The sequence below is a fragment of the Lynx canadensis genome, chromosome B3 (genome assembly GCF_007474595.2).
Source record: "Lynx canadensis isolate LIC74 chromosome B3, mLynCan4.pri.v2, whole genome shotgun sequence".
Classification (NCBI taxonomy): domain Eukaryota; kingdom Metazoa; phylum Chordata; class Mammalia; order Carnivora; family Felidae; genus Lynx; species Lynx canadensis.
Window position 1 is genome coordinate 45,392,687 of NC_044308.2, and position 20,485 is coordinate 45,413,171.

General features: G+C 37.4%; 1 protein-coding gene and 1 non-coding gene across 6 annotated transcripts in view; both read right to left on the bottom strand.

Moving 5' to 3' along the window:
- Positions 1-20,485, bottom strand: part of RNF111 (ring finger protein 111) — a 99,279-nt gene that overhangs the window by 13,038 nt on the left and 65,756 nt on the right. For all 5 annotated transcript variants that reach the window (XM_030318075.2, XM_030318076.2, XM_030318074.2 and 2 more), the window contains 3 exons: positions 17,941-18,135; positions 6,909-7,228; positions 2,776-3,034 (listed from right to left, as the gene is read on the bottom strand). In XM_030318075.2, the coding sequence (XP_030173935.1) occupies positions 2,776-3,034; positions 6,909-7,228; positions 17,941-18,135 (774 nt within the window). The remainder of the gene's footprint in view (positions 1-2,775; positions 3,035-6,908; positions 7,229-17,940; positions 18,136-20,485) is intronic.
- On the bottom strand, positions 1,312-1,456 carry LOC115517301. The gene has a single exon (XR_003969769.1). It is a non-coding gene; the product is annotated as a U4 spliceosomal RNA (small nuclear RNA).

Sequence of the window (20,485 nt, forward strand, 5' to 3'; positions counted from 1 at the left end):
GGACAAGACTGCAAAGATATTCTTTTATTGCTGCTCTTCTCTCTCCCCGCCCCAGGCCACTTTTCCTGAGCTATAGTAAGAAGATGAAGGGGCATATTTGCAAAGAACCTGAAATGGAAATTAGCCTTAATAAAGATGGTTTCCCCCATTTCTTCGTTATGTTTCAAAGTGGCTGCTGAAAAGTCCCTCTGAGGAATACACATCTCTCTTACTGGAGGAGATATGCATCTTTTTGAGGTCTAAAAATATGTTTGTTTCTTCCTTGGATTTCAGCCTCAATTTCACTGTATTTGGAAGATTTTCTTGGAGTCTGGTATGGAAGTATAGCCATTCTGTAGTTTCATGACAGAAGAATTACCTTGAATTTTAATCCTTTTGATTCACCCTTTGTTCAGCATGAATGAATAGGTAAGCATGAACTCATTTCAACCACATTTTCAAAGGACACCTTACTAGCATGTATTTAAAGGAATTTTTAAGTGATTTTCTAAATATCATGTTTTCAAATCTAGGCTTTACTCCAAGCCTCCAAACTCAGTACCTGGTCATAAAAAAAGAAGTCGCTATGTTTTACCATTGTTAGCTATCTTTCCTCAAATTCAGAGCATTTTTTCCAGTTTCAATTCAAAGTTTTCAATTTCTATAATCATTAGGCAAGAAATAATATTGACAAATATTACAAAATTTTAAAGTTTTGTTTCAGAATGAATCAATTTATTTAACTCTTCAGCAATCATTTCATTTTTCAGCTTTATTGAGATATGATTAACAAATACAATTATATATATTTAAAGTGTACAATGATGATTTGACATACATATACTTTGTGAAATGATTACCACAATCAGGTTCATTAACACATCCATTACCTCACAAGTTACCATCTTTTGTGTGTGTCTGGTGAAAGTTCAGCCATTACTATAATTCACTATATATTCCAAACAAAACAGATTGCTAACCACTGTAGAAAGGTGACATTCTGCATTCCCACAGACCATTTCCCTTCCTTCTCTATTTTATGTGTTCTTGACAGTTAAAAAAAAAAGTTCTTGATATTGTTTCCTGAAAGTTCAACATGTCACTTTGACCCAGCAGCAATCGCACCTCCTAGAAGTTACCCTACAGACTAAAAAACTACAATGTGATCATCAACAGAGAACTGATTTAATATACAATGGGATATTATGAGGGTATTGAGAATAGCAACCTAGATTTTTATGTGCTAATATGGAAAAAAATCTAAGATGGACTATTAAAATATTTTTAAAAATGAAAAAAAAAACCCAACAAACAGAGGCAAATATGTTATGATCCCACTTTTTTTTTTTAAAGGAGAGACACATATATACTTTTGTGTGTACAAAGAAAACTTCTGAAAGGTTTTATAAGCTACAATTAGCAATAATCGTGCCTCAGATAAACCTCATTGGCTACGATACTGCCACTGTGCAAAGCTAGGTTTTATAAGCTACAAACAGTTGTCACCTTCAATGTATCAAGATAAGTGGTATGTGAGAAGGGCCGTTAACTTCTCATTTATGTCATTCTGTAGTTTGAACTTCTTACGATGCAAAGAAAGTTACTTTTATAATAAAAGTAAAACAAATTTAAATCTAAAACACTTCTTTATTAGGGCAAAATAGGTTCCCTTTAAATTGCTAAACATATTATTTTTTGGGAGGGGGAAGAAAACCACACATTTTGAGTTCCTAATAAAAGACGATCAATTAAAGATAAATATCAATAGGTATCACAAAACAGTCTGTACATTATACCAGTGCTCATACATAGAATTTGCTCATTGGTCAATACTTTGCAAAAACTGTTTCAAAACCTGTTTTCTAACTTATACTGTACATCTTAAGTTGTATTATTGAAAAGGTAAATGATATATCACCAGGTTTCACTGTACAAATTCTGGATTGACTCCAGCTGTGTGTGCAAAACCCAGATTTTTAAAATTATTGGAATGGAAGAAGTCTAATGAGATATGTAACTGAAAATTATCCCTTGCATGTAATCAGAACAAAAGCAAATGTTCTTGCCAACTTCCTAATTTACTCCTGGCAGTGAATTTTCAGTGTTTGTTTTTTTTTTTTTTTTAAACCAAAGTATCTATTAAGTCTCCATTTGATTATTAGCCTGTAATATAACAAAGGAGTAAATATGTGTTGCACAGCCTAAGAGTATCTCTCATTTCTTATGATACTCAGACACCAAACAGATTTCAATTTCTTCAGAAAAGCCACATCTGGCTCTATTAATTGCCTGCATCAAATGAATACAGAAATCTTTTTGCATTCAGCCAAACTTTCTGTGCAGTTGTTCTCTCATATGCCTCAGCTGACCCTCAGAATTTTTAGTCAAAACTCACTTTCCTGTGCCTAGCAACAACTACTGAACTTTCAAATTGCCAGTTATTCCTAAAGGATAAATCTCAATCTCTTAAAATTTCCTTTCATAGGAATCTAAGGTGCCATTCAATGTACTTCAATTTCATGTATTAAAATGCAAATATTAAAATGTAAGAGACAAAATATAATACTTTTATTTCCTTGATGTTTTCAAACAACACCTGTTCTATTTAACTTAGAAGATTGTTTTGGGAATGCGGGGTGAAGAAAGAATGAAATGGAAAAAAATACACCCCAGTCTCAGGCCAAGGATATACCAAAAATGTACCAATTAGGATTAATGAAAGGTTATTTCATGGAGGAATGTACAATGGTTCATTTATATGCCTCTAAGTTCTTTGCCTGTTAAGTTTATACTTACAAGGAGGTGGCATATAATGTCGACATGATGACAGTGAGGCTTGTGGAGGGGGCTGGGGCTGGGGCTGCGCAACCATGCTTGATCCATAGCCATCTATGGATAATGGCTGACTCGGGGCAGCAGCAGCAGCCTGATGGCCAAAGATTGCAGCTCGGGAAGAAGAAACAGGGCAGCAGGGGTCAAATGCAGACGCTCCATGAAAACCACCACTTCCATGACTTCTGATACCATTGTTGCTCAGGTCTACTGGCAATGCCTGCTGTATAAAGAGGAACTGTATTTTATTTTTCTGAAGTTTGGCCCAAACACTGTTTCATGTTGTATTATAGAAGTATTCCAAATGCAATCCAGAAAAATAGAATCTCTGAATTAAAAATTTCAAAATGGTGAAATTTTTAGTATGAAGACCTATTCAGCACCAAAACAACAACAACAACAACAACAAAAAATACTATGTATATTCTGGATTGTAAAAACTGTAGTGGTTATATCAGTTTTTAAAACTCAAGCATAGGATCACGCTACAAGATAAACAAAAATTAATTAATATATTATTTTAAGGTCTGTTTCTCTTCCATCCTCTAGATCTTAGAGAGAAATAAACTTTAAAATAATACATCCATATTCTTCTTTACCCTCAAATTTTGATTATTAATTTAGGACTCCTTTGGAAAACGTAAAACCACACCAATGAAGATTAAGGATTCTAGGTAAAAGCTTGTCTGTCCTGTTTCTGAACTGTGTATAGCAAGCACTCAACTAAAACTCTAATAACGCAAACATTATCCAAGACAATAAAGGGTGGAAGATTATTCAAGATGAACTATGAGCCAGCTATGCCTCATAACCTTTTCATTTACTAAAAAATTAAAAATACGATTTAAGACAAGTCCCTTTACTAAGCTGAAAAATAAACCAGACGCTAGATTCCATGTCTATTCACCAGTAATTAAGTTTCTCCTCCAAAGCATTTTGAAAAGTCTTAAGTAAAACACTTCACTTGATCACAATCTATTATAGGGCAGATTACAAAAACCAAATTGTCCCTTTGTATTCTTAAATAATTGATTTTTAACGTTTATTTATTTTGAGACAGAGACAGAGCATGAACAGGGGAGGGGCAGAGAGAGAGGGAGACACAGAATCGGAAGCAGGCTCCAGGCTCTGAGCCGTCAGCCCAGAGCCCGACGCGGGGCTCGAACTCACGGACCGTGAGATCGTGACCTGGCTGAAGTCGGACGCTTAACCGACTGCGCCACCCAGGCGCCCCTTAAGTAATTTAAATACAAGTTTTTACTTAGTGTTGACTATAGCTGTAATTTTTAAAATGTAATTAAAGGGGCACCTGGGTGGCTCGGTCGGTTAAGCATCCAACTTCGGCTCAGGTCATGATCTCACGGTCGGTGAGTTCGAGCCCTTCGTCGGGCTCTGTGCTGACCGCTCAGAGCCTGGAGCCTCTTTCAGACTCTGTGTGTCCCTCTCTCTCTGCCCCTCCCCTGTTCATGCTCTGTCTGTCTCTGTCTCAAAAACAAATAAACGTTAAAATTTAAAAATAAATAAATAAATAAATAAATAAATAAATAAAATGTAATTAAAGAAAATAATAATTTGATGTTATATTTGAAATTATATGCAAGAACTGTTCAATACTGGAAGCTGAGGAGCTGGAGATGAAGAAAGCTAGGGAACTGCATTTATTAGAGGCTGAAGTCACCCAGCAGTCCTTAGAGGAATCACAGTGGTCTCTGTACTTGCAATGGACTTGTGGCTCTAGGGATAACAGAAACAAAAGGAGCTCGGACTGTTAAAAGGGAAGGAGAATGATGGCTCAGGAGAAGCAGTGGGAAGGTGAAAAAGAACTCCTTTCTTCTTCCGTATCATGTGTCTACAATCAAGAAAACATCTGGGCTCTTTCTTTTGAGTTGGCAAATACAATGTATGTCCCTTGATTTGGGGAATAAGGCTTAAGAAAAATACTGTAAGATTGTGAATTTATATCCCTTCCCTATTTTCCTATTTAGGCTAAGATTTGGCAAATGGACTAGATTATCAACATACTATGAAGATGAGCAAATTTCCTATCTTTTTCTCCAGTCAGTGATTAAGAACACTCGCAGAGGGTGAGTAAAGTAGGGTGAATATCCTCCTAGAAGGAAATGAGGGTAAAGTTAAAAGTAAAGAATCAAAAGAGAAAGGGGAAAAAACTACAAAGAGAACCCTCTTCACAATTCTAACAGTTCAGTCAATTCTTACTCTAGAAGGAAAAGAGTGGGTAAGCAAGATGGGTACAGAAATGCAAGTATTACTTTACAAAGGTGATAAGGAATGCAAAACACTAACTGAACTGTTCTCTCAAAAGAGAACGCTACATCCAAAGGAGCAGTAAAGGCTAGAGAGTCAAGTGACTGCATAACCTTCTCTGTTATCAGGCCTAATCCTCCTCAACTTTTTCTGCCTACCCACAATCTGGCACTAATCACAACACATCTACACAATCAGAAATCCTCAGATCAGTTTGCTTCCCCCACTCCTCCACCTCCTGTTGTGCCCACACAAGTCTCAACTGGAGATACCTGATGTTATCTCATGAGCATGTGGCTGATTTCAGAGGCCTCTAAATGTCTATATGAGTTCCAAATTGTTTTTACCGTCAAAACTTGCCTCTCTGTTCTCCTTCATACCCATTATCACCACTGAATGCCTGATCCTTAATTTTCCCCAAGTTCTGTGTGTAGTCCAAATACCTCTATTAGATATAAGTGAGTAGGTTACATTTATATTACAATGAACAAAACTGTGAAAGAGATTCTACCTATAAATAACTCACTTGGGTTAAAAGAAAATGTTACATACACAATCTCTCAAACTAGTTGTATTATTTTATTAGTTCAACAAAAGAGTCTGTAAACAAAAGGCCCATATTTTGGTAGCCCTTGAATGAATATGGGAGCAGTCTGTAGATTTACTTCATCATTTTTCTACAATACTTATAAACTCCCCCTTTAAGCTCAAATTTCTAGTGAAAGAAAATTTTGCTTTTAAGCAAAACCTTTCATTCAGTCCACTACAAAGTTTTTCTTGATGCTTCCTCATTCCCAAGAGGCAGAACAGATTTAGATGATCAGTAGATGTTAATATTTAGAACTTTTACCAGAACCAAAACATCGTCTAAAATTTCTTTAATCATATTTCCTACTAAACCCTTTCTAATTTACTCTTGAAAAACAGCAGTTCATCTTTTGTTTTTTAAGTGAATGTCCCTCTCTCTTAGTTATTTTTAATCTGTCCGATCCAGGAGAGATAACCATCAAAATTTAAAAAGATGAAGCAAGTACTTTAGGAAAGGTCAGGGAATACAGACAAAGAGTGGCTCTGAATTTTCTTTTTGACTATTTTCTACTATATGTCAGTTACAGCTTTAGCTTGAGATTATGTTGTGTTTTTTTAAGTATGTACCCACTCGGATTTATATCACAATTATACACAGAGATGACACAGCAAAAGTTACAACAGCATATAATACATCACCTTCATTTACTCCATATGATCACCAATACTAATTTAATATTATTTGACATTTTAAGCACTCACCAATATCAACTAAATTACTTAACTAGAATTTCAATTTCCCATAAACTAAAAACCTCATCTGCTCCTGAGCAACCATGTCATTGGTTTGCATCTGAGAAGGCTGTTTATTTCTAGATGAGTGGAGATAAAAGGAAGCTCCAGAGTAAAAGCTGAAGGTAAAAAACTAGGAAAATTTCCCAATTTCTCATGAATCACGTTGACACTGTAATTTCAACACTCTGAAATAAAATTCCAAAGATCAGATTCACCTTATTTAACTACAAACACTAAAAACCATTTCAGAATAAAAAACAGTATCACTTCTAATTTTTTACATCTTTGATCCTCCCAATTAGTTGCAATAATTTAGACCATCGGAAAATCCTAGAGACTTAATTAAAAAAAAAAAATCACAAACCACGAAATTAGGCCACTTCTGCAAGGGCAATAGAAATGACTTTTTTAGTATATAAAATGCATCATTGGTATTGTTCTCCCCCCCCCCCGAAGGAAAGCACAATTTTTAAAAATTAAGAAAGAAACATTTATCAAATTCCACATACCTGGTCATGATAGCTGGTACCAGAACTACTATTGGCTCCACAAGGTGCTTGTACTTGTGGAGGTCTTTCCACAGGGCAAGTAGGATCACTAAAGGAGGGAGAAACAGGGACAGCCGGGTGGGGAGTATGATGGTGGTGGTGATGATGCTGAAAATGGTGGCCATGCTGCTGAAAGCAACTTGTGTGTGGATGTCCTAATGCATGGTGATTCTGTGACGACCCTCCACATGGTGAGTGCTGGGGACAGCAGGAAGGTAACCTTGGCATTGCAGGAGGACCAGCTTCTGTTACAGCACTAGATGCAGTTCTCCTCGAGTCATCTTGAAATAAACAGAAATGCACAGAACAATCAAATGATCAGGTATCACTGTGTAAATAATAGGTACTGTGTACAAGTAAATAAAGAGCTAAAGGAATGTTAATTAAATTCCAATCTCTGGGGGCGCCTGGGTGGCGCAGTCGGTTGGGCGTCCGACTTCAGCCAGGTCACGATCTCGCGGTCCGGGAGTTCGAGCCCCGCATCAGGCTCTGGGCTGATGGCTCAGAGCCTGGAGCCTGTTTCCGATTCTGTGTCTCCCTCTCTCTCTGCCCCTCCCCCATTCATGCTCTGTCTCTCTCTGTCCCAAAAATAAATAAACGTTGAAAAAAAAAAATTAAAAAAAAAAATTCCAATCTCTGTAGGGGCGCCTGGGTGGCTCAGTGGGTTGAGTGTCCGGCTGTGGCTCAGGTCATGAACTTGCAGTTCACAGGTTCAAGCTTCGCGTCAGGCTCTGCTGACAGCTTGGAGCCTGGAGCCTGCTTTGGATTCTGTGTCTCCCTCTCTCTCTGTACCTCTTTCTCTCTCTCTCTCAAAAATAAAAAAAAACATTAAAAAATTTTTTTTAAAAATTCAAATCTCTGTAAATAAGAATATGATAGTACACATTCTTAATATGCACATCATATAATTTCAGGCAGTGATCTTCAATGGGATTTTTCTGAAAGCCTAAATTCTTCACAAGGCTCATATCTACCATGATATTTAAACATGGAAAGAGATCATCTTTTCCTAGGTCATAACAAATGATTAACTTTAAATTGAATTTAAAACATTCCAGGTGGCTCAGTCGGTTTGGCTCAAGCATCATCTCAGTTCGTGGGATCAAGCTCCAAGTCAAGCTCTACACTAACAGCATGGAGCCTGCTTGGGATTCTCTCTCTCCCTCTGTCCCTCCCCACCCCCACAAACTCTCCCAAAATAAATAAATGAACTTGCATGATTGTTTTTGGAAAAGGTTATGATCCTCTAAGTAGGAAACACTGGAGTCCTGATGATGCTCTCTGCCACATGCCCAGGGTTATTTTGAAGGTATGTTCTTCCATGCCAGAAGAACTGCAAAAGTGCCCTGAGAAAGTCTACCCCAGTGCTTCAAACTCACCTAAAAAACAGCACCCTTTCCCCAAGCTGCATATTATGTGGAAACCATATAAAACAGATAAAAATGGAGATAAAAATTTTTACTTAAAATATAAAAATCAGACGAGTGGGGAGCCTAGAGCCCTATCCTTCCCCCTGCAAACATCAGCCTCTTCCTTTCCCCGCCTAACTCCTAAGCTACCTCCTCAGAACCCTTAGGATTCTGGAGGACCACTGTTCTGGCTCTATTTCTAGAGTAACCAATACCAGGGATACCCTGCTCCTATTTGGCCCATAGAACCTAGCCAACCTCTTCTGGGTCAATTTTCCAATTTGGAATCTTCTAGTTACTCACAAACAATACGAAAATCCAACCCAAACTAGCTAAAATAATAAAGGGAATTTACAGGCTCACAAAAATGAATCTGGGTGGGGTGCTTCAGGCTCTGGTTGATATGTCTGATTGCAGCAAACCTCCCTGTAATTCTCCCAAGCCTGCCCTCTCATACATGTCCTAACCTGCCTTTCCTGATTCTCTTCTGGGCAAGGTCTGTGATCCAAACCCTGTTAGGGGTTAGTATCTCCATTCAAAATCTCTGTACATTGTTTTTCTCCAAGCTCCTAGTCTGTCCTATTTGGGCTAATTTCTTGTACTCTATTGTAAAGGTTCTTAATCTTAGAACTGTACTTAGGGAATCTGTGAACTTGGATAGGAAAAAAGTTTCATTTTTTTTTTTTTTTGCCTCCCAGAATTAGCACTACCTTATTAGCATCAGTTGAGACATTAAACATCACAAATAATTTATAACCAAAAAAAAAAAGAGAGAGAGAGAGAGAGAGAGACAAAAAGAAGCTCAAGGTACCTTTTTCTTTTAACGTTTATTTATTCTGAGAGAGAGAGAGAAAGAGAAAGGAAGAACATGAGCGAGAGGAAGAAGGGCAGAGAGGGAGAGAGAATCCAAAGCAGGCTCTGCACCACAGCACAGAGCCCAACACGTGGCTCGATCCCATGAACCATGAGATTGTGACCTGAGCTGAAATCAAGAGTTGGACATTCAACTGACTGAGCCACTCAGGCGTCCCATGTGTTGGTTTACTTTTATATCATAAATTATGGCAGATTCAAAGTCAGTTCCATAATTATGTCACTTTCATTCATTTGCATTCCATTTTCTTACATAACGTAGACAAAGTTACAACCAGCTTATCAGGAACAGACCATGATCAACAGGCTATCTTTGCTATGCTGAATCAAACATTAATTATTTTCTATATGGTGTAATATTTGTAGCAATAACTATTATGTAACTTTACTTCTGGCAACATTTTAAGCGTTTTATCTCAGCTCCCATGCCAAAACAGTGTACAAATGAGTATCATTTATTGTGTTACTTTATAAAAAAGGATTAAAACCTCTGGAACACTAAATCCATTCAGCGGGTAGACTAAATGACCTTCCAATTCAGATGCTTTTAATTTTCAAATCCAGTTATTTAAGGATTATGTGGAACTCTAAAATTTAGGAGAAGAGTGTATAACCAGAGCAAAAGATCTGTAGACTAGTAAGGCTGTTACTGAAGTGACAGGATATTTATTCGTTCAGAAAGAACTTGCCTTCATTGTCTTCAAATATTTCTAATATAAAAATCCGAGTGAGAGAAGAGGAAGCATAATGACTATAATATATTTACAGCTGAACACATATTTAAAGAGTCATATCACTAACAGTTCAGCCTCAAAAAGAAGACTGACCTTATGGTTCTACTTCTTAGGGTACAGTTTGGCTTCCCATTAAATTAGTAATCTATTTTCTTATAGTAGAGAGACTCTTTGTTGCCCAAACAGGCTAGGAATCCTAAGTAAAGGCAACTGAATCTCTTGTTCGAGATTATTGACCAAGGAAAACTGCCATACGTTAGAAGTGAAACACAAAGATCTAATCAAATAAAACACTTCCTTTTTATTAAAATCAGCTCACAGAGTGTCCTCTGAAACTGGCCAATAACAAACCTGCACCAGAGAAATAAATTCCACAGCTCAGTAACATCAAGCTGGTTAAAGTATTTTCTTGTAATTCTAGCAGGATTACTGAGATGTATTCATGCATTTATTCATTCATTTGGCAAGTCTTACACATACTAATGGCATGGTAAAGGATCTACAAAAGGCACTGGAAAATACAATGGTGAAAATGAAAGCCCTGGTCTTTAAAATAACTTGTGCTGTTGTCTACCTCTGTTGTTTTATCTCTAGCAACTAGAAATAGGCGTGCACAATGTAGGTGGCTCAATAAGCCCTTGCTAAATATAAGTTAGCCTCACAAGGGGAAAGAAGCATGATGGAGCTAAGTGCTAAGAAGAGAGTAACTTGATCTTTAGTCCTCAAGGAGATCACCATCAAGTATGGAAACAACGTAAGATTTAAATCAACCAGCATTATAACAGCAGCACTGGGTTCTAATATAGCACAGAGCAATGCTGCCCCCCAGGGAACATATGGTAACACCTGGGGACATTTTTGGTTGTCACAACTGGAGGGGAAGTGGTACTACTAGTATTTAGTAGGCAGAGGCCAAAAATGCTGCTAAATATCCTACAATGCACAAGAACACCTTCCCCCCTACCCCCCAATACAAAGGACTGTACAACACAAAGACAATAAAGTCAGAGTTCAGAAATTCTGGCAGAAAGGAAGAGTGCAGGCTCCAAACCAGACTTCCTAGGTTTGAATTCTTGCTCCACTACCATATAACCATAGGCAAGTAACTTCAACTGTAAAATGAGAAGAGTAATAGAATCTGCCTTGTAAGTTATCACAAAAATCAGTTAATACAGATAAATCATGGACTAACATTATAAGCTCAACAGATGTTAGCTATTATTATCCACTAGAACGTTAGTTCTGTTAGGACAGAGAATTTATGTTTTGTTCCCAGTGCCTAGGACAGTGCCTGATTATTAGTGTGTAATCAATAAACACATCTGAATAAATGAATATATAAGATATGCATGCACAAAACAAGAACACATGGAAGAGCCAGACAAATGATGAGCTGCCTGGGCATGTTGAGTTTGAGGTGACTAAAGAATGGTCCAGAGGAGATGTCCAATAGGCAGCTAGATATAAAAGTTTAAAACAAAGAGATGGCTCTGGAAACACAAAATGTAAGGTCACTGGCATACTGCACATGGTAGGTGAAAACATGTGCAGTTATGAGATGGGCCAGGGAAAAAGGATATGAACAAGGCTGTGGGAGAAAACAGAGATGAGATTACCGCCAGGTTTTTTTAACATCATGTTTGTTTTAACAAGAGTCAGAAGCAAGTTAAAGGAAGGAGTTTAAGATACAGAAGACCCTTTTAAGTGCATACAGACTTGACACAAATGTACACATGCATACTACGGTCATGGAACCAATAAAGATGCTGAAGACATAGAGAAGATAACTGTTAAAGCAAGGTCAAGGACACAAGAAGGGACAAGAGGTAGAGGATGAATAAAGGGACTGGAAGGGATAGGAAAGAGTTAAAGGAGCAGGAATTAGGAAAGAAGGATAGATATAAAGGTTTTCATGGAGGGCTGGAAGTTATGAGTGCTCAAGAACCTTCATTTACTTTTTATTTTTCCCTGGGGAAATCACAGTTTTGAGGAGAATCAGAAAATTTTGGAAGGCAAGAAGAAGGAAGGAGAAGAAGGACAGGGAATTAACTGAGATACATCACCCTATGGCAACTTATTACCAAAAGCCCAAGATTAGATTCCATAAATTTATGAGGCACCAATCTGCCTAGTTCTATGATTTTCACCAGTCCCATCTAAAAACCTCGACAGGAGTAGTTAGATGGCTTGAATGATTCAAGGTTGGAAATATGCAAGAAGGTGCAAAGTAAGGAATAGAATCTAAAGAACTCTACAGAACAAGTTCTATAGAGTCTTAGCAGGAAATGAAGCCAGCAGAACTGAGTGCTCCTAATATAGTCTGAATATCTGTATGTACTTCTATCAGGTTTATACAGAAAACAATTTGGCCTGAAACAAGGTTCCCCTAGTCCAGAGAAACACAACACAAACAAGTCTATCCCAAAGGTAATCATCAATATAGGTAAAATAGTATCATGAGAAAACCATTCAGGTAGTAATGTCATCACTATGTTAGATATAAAATGTGAATTCTGAGCAACAAGAGTCTTAAAAAATAAATAGAGATAAAAGCTTTGAGACAGAATTGAAATAAAGTTGGGACTGTGTCACATAAAACCTAGACAAGAGAGTACATAAAGCTACCAGGGGAAAGGAGTGAATGAGAAAAGTTCAAATCTTTGCCTCAAAGATTATTATTGACTTTGATGAAAGGATTTAACTTCCAGATGTCTTCATTTCTGAAATGGGAAGAGTTATATTAACAAAGGATTAATCCTTAAAATCCATAAAAGGATTTTTTAATCCTTAAAAGGATTAAATAATAATATATAAAATAATACAGAAGACACTCAGTATAGTACTTGGGAAAGAGTATACACTCAATAAATGAAATAAAAATTAGCCCATTTCATTTCTGCCTACATTTTTTTCAAAGAATATAGTATTTAAAAGACACTTTTGGGAAACCTCCTTGGATTCTGGTTTCTACTCTCAATTTCCCACAGAAGGGAGACCTAATCCAGCCACAAGCAATTTCCTAATCTACTCAATGTAATTTATGAGAATATTGTAAAAAGGAAGATACTATGAAAAGTAAAAAATAGGGTGCCTGGGTGGCTCAGTTGGTTAAGCATCCGACTTCAGCTCAGGTCATCATCTGCCGGCTTGTGAGTTCAAGCCCCACATCGGGCTCTGTGCTGACAGCTCAGAGCCTGGAGCCTACTTCAGATTCTGTGTCTCCCTCTTGCTCTAACCCTCCCCAAAATAAGAGAGAATCTTATTTTGAGTCTCTCTCAAAAATAAACATTAAAAAATATTTTAATAAAAAAATAAAAATAAAAAATGATAGACAGTAAAAGGTGGTCTCATTATTAATGCTCATAGATATAGTCAATCTATGAGATACAGGGTCTATAATATTGCTGTTAATAAATGGTCAGCAAATTCCTATCTCTGTGCCATTGTCCAGGAAACAAAGAAGGCTAGCTTAATGCTCAGTTAAACACCTCATAGGAGGAAGTACCAGAGGTATCATTGCTAACTGAAACATAGTAATCTGAGGTAAGAGCTGAAAACACTTAATGACATACAGGAATATCTTTGTGACCCTGGATTAGGAAATGGTTTCATAGATATGACATCAAAAGAACAAAAAACAAACAAAAAAAAAAGAAACTGAGAAAATGGACATCAAGCTTTTTTAAAAACCCCTATCCTCATTTTCAATTGTTCTGAGGACGTACTTAGGAGTCAGATTGTAGGTCATATGATAACTATGGTTTAACATTTTGAGGAACTGCCAAAGTGTTTTCCAAGGCAGCTGCACCATTTTACATTTCCACCAGATGTTCATTAGGGTTCCAATTCCTCTACATTCTTGTCAACACTGGCTATTTTCTGATTTCCTGTTCTTTGGTTGGTTTTTTTTTTTGTTTTTTTTTTTTTTTTTTTGAGTAACAGACATCCTGATGAAGATAAAGTAATACTTCGCTGTGGTTTTGATTTGCATTTCTCTAATAACTAAGTATGCTGTTTTCATGTCCTTCTTGATTAACTGTGTATCTTCTTTGGAAAAATACCTACGCAAATTCTCTGCCCATTTTTAAACTAGGATTATCTGTCTTTTAATTGTTGAGCTGTGTAAGCTCTTTATATATTCTGGATACTAGACCCTTATCAAATATATGATTTTCAAGTATTTTTCTTACACTCTGTAGGCTGTCTTTTCACTTTCTTTTTTTTTAATGTTCTTTCATTATTTTATTATATATTTTGCTATTTTTACATTGTTCATTTTGTCTTTTTGTTACCCCTTTTTTGGAGTCATGGTGGATACTGCAGAGACTCATAGTTTGATATATATTACAAATATTTTCTCTTGATTTTTAATTTTTGCTTACATTATGTATCAGGACCTGTATTTTTTTTTTCTTTTTAGAGAGCAAGTGGCCAGGAGGTGGGGAGAGGGAAAACGGGAGAAAGGGAGAGAGAGAATCTTAAGAAGGCTCCATGCCCAGCACATGAGTACAATGCCAGACTGTTTCATGACCCTGAGATCATGACCTGAGTCAAAATCAAGAGTTGGGGGCGCCTGGGTGGCGCAGTCGGTTAAGCGTCCGACTTCAGCCAGGTCACGATCTCGCGCTCCGTGAGTTCGAGCCCCGCGTCAGGCTCTGGGCTGATGGCTCAGAGCCTGGAGCCTGCTTCCGATTCTGTGTTTCCCTCTCTCTCTGCCCCTCCCCCGTTCATGCTCTGTCTCTCTCTGTCCCAAAAATAAATAAACGTTGAAAAAAAAAAATTAAAAAAAAAAAAATCAAGAGTTGGATGTGCAACTGACTGAGCCACTTAGGTGCCCTTGGCCCATATATTTTAAATTTTTATGCAGTCAATTCTGTCATTCCTTTCCTTTATTTTCCAGAGTTGTATTTATTTTTTTCAGTTTTATTTATTTTTAATTTACATCCAAGTTAGCATATAGTGCAACAATGATTTCAAGAGTAGATTCCTTAATGGGGCGCCTGGGTGGCGCAGTCGGTTAAGCGTCTGACTTCAGCCAGGTCACGATCTCGCGGTCCGTGAGTTCGAGCCCCGCGTCAGGCTCTGGGCGGGTGGCTCGGAGCCTGGAGCCTGTTTTGATTCTGTGTCTCCCTCCCTCTCTGCCCCTCCCCCGTTCATGCTCTGTCTCTCTCTGTCCCAAAAATAAAATAAAAACGTTGAAAAAAAAAAAATTAAAAAAAAAAAAAAAAAGAGTAGATTCCTTAATACCCCTTACCCATTTAGCCCACCCTCACCCACAACCCCTCCAAGTAACCCTCTGTTCTCCATATTTAAGTCTCATATGTTTTGTCCCCCTCCCTGTTTTTAAATTATTTTTGTTTCCCTTCCCTTATGTCCATCTGTTTTGTATCTTAAAGTCCTCATATGAATGAAGTCATATAATATTTGTCTTTCTCTAATTTCGCTTAGCATAATACCCTCCAGTTCTATCCACGTAGTTGCAAATGGCAAGATTTCATTCTTTTTGATTGCCGAGTAATACTCCGTTGTGTATGTATGTGTATATATATATATATCTTTTTTTTTTCAATACATGAAATTTATTGTCAAATTGGTTTCCATACAACACCCAGTGCTCATCCCAAAAGGTGCCCTCCTCAATACCCATCACCCACCCTCCCCTTCCTCCCACCCCCCATCAACCCTCAGTTTGTTCTCAGTTTTTAAGAGTCTCTATGCTTTGGCTCTCTCCCACTCTAACCTCTTTTTTTTTTTTTTTCCTTCCCCTCCCCCATGGGTTTCTGTTAAGTTTCTCAGGATCCACATAAGAGTGAAACCATATGGTATCTGTCTTTCTCTGTATGGCTTATTTCACTTAGCATCACTCTCTCCAGTTCCATCCACGTTGCTACAAAGGGCCATATTTCGTTCTTTCTCATTGCCATGTAGTACTCCATTGTGTATATAAACCACAATTTCTTTATCCATTCATCAGTTGATGGACATTTAGGCTCTTTCCACAATTTGGCTATTGTTGACAGTGCTGCTATAAACATTGGGATACAAGTGCCCCTATGCATCAGTACTCCTGTATCCCTTGGGTAAATTCCTAGCAGTGCTATTGCTGGGTCATAGGGTAGGTCTATTTTTAATTTTCTGAGGAACCTCCACACTGCTTTCCAGAGTGGCTGCACCAATTTGCATTCCCACCAACAGTGCAAGAGGGTTCCCGTTTCTCCACATCCTCACCAGCATCTATAGTCTCCTGATTTGTTCATTTAGGCCACTCTGACTGGCATGAGGTGATATCTGAGTGTGGTTTTGATTTGTATTTCCCTGATGAGGAGCGACGTTGAGCATCTTTTCATGTGCCTGTTGGCCATCCAGATGTCTTCTTTAGAGAAGTGTCTATTCATGTTTTCTGCCCATTTCTTCACTGGGTTATTTATTTCTCGGGTGTGGAGTTTGGTGAGCTCTTTATAGATTTTAGATACTAGCCCTTTGTCTGATATGTCATTTGCAAATATCTTTTCCCATTCTGTTGGTTGCCTTTTAGTTTTGTTGGTTGTTTCCTTTGCTGTGCAGAAGCTTTTTATCTTCATAAGGTCCCAGTATTCATTTTTGCTTTTAATTCCCTTGCCTTTGGGGATGTGTCGAGTAAAAGATTGCTATGGCTGAGATCAGAGAGGTCTTTTCCTGCTTTCTCCTCTAGGGTTTTGATGGTTTCCTGTCTCACATTCAGGTCCTTTATCCATTTTGAGTTTATTTTTGTGAATGGTGTGAGAAAGTGGTCTAGTTTCAACCTTCTGCATGTTGCTGTCCAGTTCTCCCAGCACCATTTGTTAAAGAGACTGTCTTTTTTCCATTGAATGTTCTTTCCTGCTTTGTCAAAGATGAGTTGGCCATACGTTTGTGGGTCTAGTTCTGGGGTTTCTATTCTATTCCATTGGTCTATGTGTCTGTTTTTGTGCCACACATCTTCTTTATCCATTCCTCCATTGATGGACATTTGGGCTCTTTCCATACTTTGGCTATTGTTCATAGTGCTGCTATAAACATTGGGGTGCATATGTCCCTTCGAAACAGCATACCTGTATCCCGTGGATAAATACCTAGTAATGCAATTGCTGGGTCGTAGGGTAGTTCTATTTTTAATTTCTTGAGGAACCTCCATACTATTTTCCAGAGTGGCTGCACCAGTCTGCATTCCCACCAGCAGTGCAAAAGAGATCCTCTTTCTCTGCATCCTCGCCAACATCTGTTGTTGCCGGAGTTGTTAATGTTAGCCATTCTGACAGGTACAAGGTAGTATCTCATTGTGGTTTTGATTTTTTTCCCTGATGATGAGTGACGTTGAGAATTTTTTCATGTGTTGGTTGGCCACCTGGATGTCTTCTTTGGAGAAGTGTCTATTCATGCCTCTTGCCCATTTCTTCACTGGATTATTTGTTTTTTGGGTATTGAGTTTGAGAAGTTCTTCATAGATTTGTGGATACTAACCCTTTATCTGATATGTCATTTGCAAATATCTTCTCCCATTCCATTGGTTGCCTTTTAGTTTTGCTGACTGTTTCCTTCGCTGTGCAGTAGCTTTTTATCTTGATGAGGTCCCAGTAGTTCATTTTTGCTTTTGTTTTCCTTGCCTCTGGAGACACGTTGAGTAAGAAGTTGCTGTGGCCATGTCTTTTCACTTTCTTGATAATGTTTCTGATGTATAAAAGTTTTGCATTTTGATGAAGTTCAATTTACCTATTTTTTATTTTGTTGCTCATATTTTTGGTCAGCCATTTCATTCTCACTGATCTCTTTCAGTTGAGCTATGACACTTTGGTAATATATAGCACACAAACTGAAATATGAAATCATAGTCTAATTCTAAAGACATTATTTTGCTCACATAGGATTTATTCTACAAATATGCTCTTGCTAATATAGCAACAAGAATACTTTTCCTAAAAAGAGTAATGAAAAATGGTGCTTCCCCACTTTATTACATACCTCCTATGGAAGTACCAGTCATGCTATTGCTTGTAAGAGTAGCTGAAGTCTCTGACACTGTGGGGGGTTGACTACCAGTGACAGCTGAAGCAGTATCAGAGGCCTGCTCAGAGGTAGATGGATTTGAATTGTTAATGGAAGTGCTTGTGGTTTGTGATTCCATTCTTGCAGAAGTGGTTGGTACTACAGTAGGTTCTGCAAAATACAAAATGTTTAATCAGCATTTCAAAATAGATCAGGTAATGGGTTATATTTTAATTCATGGTAACATTTTTATAATTATTAAATTTTAAAAGCTTTCATAAAGCTCGCATGCAACATTAAAATGACATGCTACTAAAATACAATTACTGCATTAAAAAAAATCAACATATATGCATATTCTAACATTCAGGTGATTACCACAGTCTTTTGGGTAACAATTATGTAAATTTTCTGATCACAAAGGAGAAAATGAGAAAAGGAAAGTAAAAGCCCCTTTACTATTTTCATATACATTGTCACAGGCTATCAGACCAGTATTACAAATTACACTTTCTCTGGTACAGAATGAATTCTAGAGTCAGACTGCATGGACACTACAGTCATGGATAAGTTACTTAAACACTCTCCATTTCCTCGTCTGTACAACTGGGAAAGTACAGAATTTTCCTCACACAACTATTGTTAGGATGAACTGAGGTCACACATATAAAGCACTCTGCATAATGGTTTACATATAGGAACTACTTAAACATTAGCTATGATTTTTAACACTGTGTTAGTCTCTTTCTTACATGCCTTTTTCAAAAATTTGTTTGCAAATATTGATAATCATCAGTGCTTTCTAACAAAAGTAAAATTTTTGTAGAAAGTAAAAGAAATTTCAGGCGGATTTTTCTTTTTTTTCAAATTTATTTTTTAAATATACATCCAAGTTAGTTAGCATATAGTGCAACAATGATTTCAGGAGTAGATTCCTTAATGCCCCTTCCCTGTTTAGCACATCCCCCCTCCCACAACCCCTCCAGTAACCCTCTGTTTGTTCTCCATATTTAAGAGTTTCTTATGTTTTGTCCCCCCCCCCCCGTTTTTATTTTTGCTTCCCTTCCCTTATGTTCATCTGTTTTGTATCTTAAAGTCCTCATATGAGTGAAGTCATACGATGTTTGTCTCTAATTTCACTTAGCTAATACCCTCTAGTTCCATCCATGTAGTTGCAAATGGCAAGATTTCATTCTTTTTGATCAGGCAGACCTTAACTTATGTACAAGTTATATTTCAGACTGAAAACAGTTGTGTAAAAGGTGAAAATAAGTCTGTCCAAAGCACAGTCAGAACAATTAGATCTGAGAAGGGACTCTCTTAATGTGATACAGAATGAGAGGATAAACTATTCTATACAATGCAGTGTGCTGAGTGGATTCCTGAAACACAAATAGTGCCTGCTGATCTAAATGGGAGACTGTACTCTGGATGCATAAACAAATATATTTCCTTATACATAAAAAGGGGAGGAAGAAACCTCTGTTTATTGGCAAATGGTATTTAACATTTTGACCTTAGCAGTATTGACAGTTTGGGCTGGGTAATTTTTTGCTAGAGATGGGAGTCGGTACCGGCACGGCTGTCCTGTGCCTTTTAGGATGTTTAGTGGCATCCTGGGCCTCAACCCATTAGACATTAGCAGTACTCTTCCCCAACTGTAAGAACCAAAAATGTCTGCAGATATTGCCAAATATCTTCAGGAGCACAAAATGGTCAGCACTTAAGAACCATTGGTCTAACTGATATACTTAATATTTTGGACTTACTTTTAATAAGATAGATGTCTTCCAATGAGAGAAACTAGTAGGGAGGAGAAGGCATCTAATGATCACTGGAATACTTATAACCTAGTGAAAGTCTTCTGGTCGAACTAATTCCAATGGGTTAAAAGACTACTCTGTCACCTTTTCCTATTTACTGGCTGGCAGACATCACAGGGAAAACACACAGAGTTTCCAACATAGTAATCCTAATTTAATTAACTTTGAGTAATCTTAAATGAATCCCTAATATATTAATCACTGTCTTACAGATAATTTATGGCACTTCAAAATAAAAGCTGAGACATGGTTCAATGAAATGCAGATAATAGGACTAAATTACCTCTTCATAAACATCTTAATTCAAAGTAGTCATACACTGAAAGCTTTGATCACCCAAGCTGCAAACAATCCATACAAGAGCTGATTGTACCAGGCCTTTCTTCCTACCTATCTTATGTATCCTTCCTCCAATTTAAAGCTAACAAATTCATATAAGGCTTATCATCTTCCTTTAAGGAAATTATGACTGACCACTTCCTTCTAAGATGTAACTAACTACTATCTTAGGGTAATTTTCACTTATGTGGGAAAATCTACACCTAAATATTCATATATTCATACATGCTACCACTTTCCTTCACCTGTTTTCCAATTCTAGCTTTCTTTTCTTAGTTACTTGGATGCAGTTGCAAGCCGAAAGAAAACACCACAGCCAAGCAGCACAAAGGTACTGGTAATATTAGAGGATAACATAA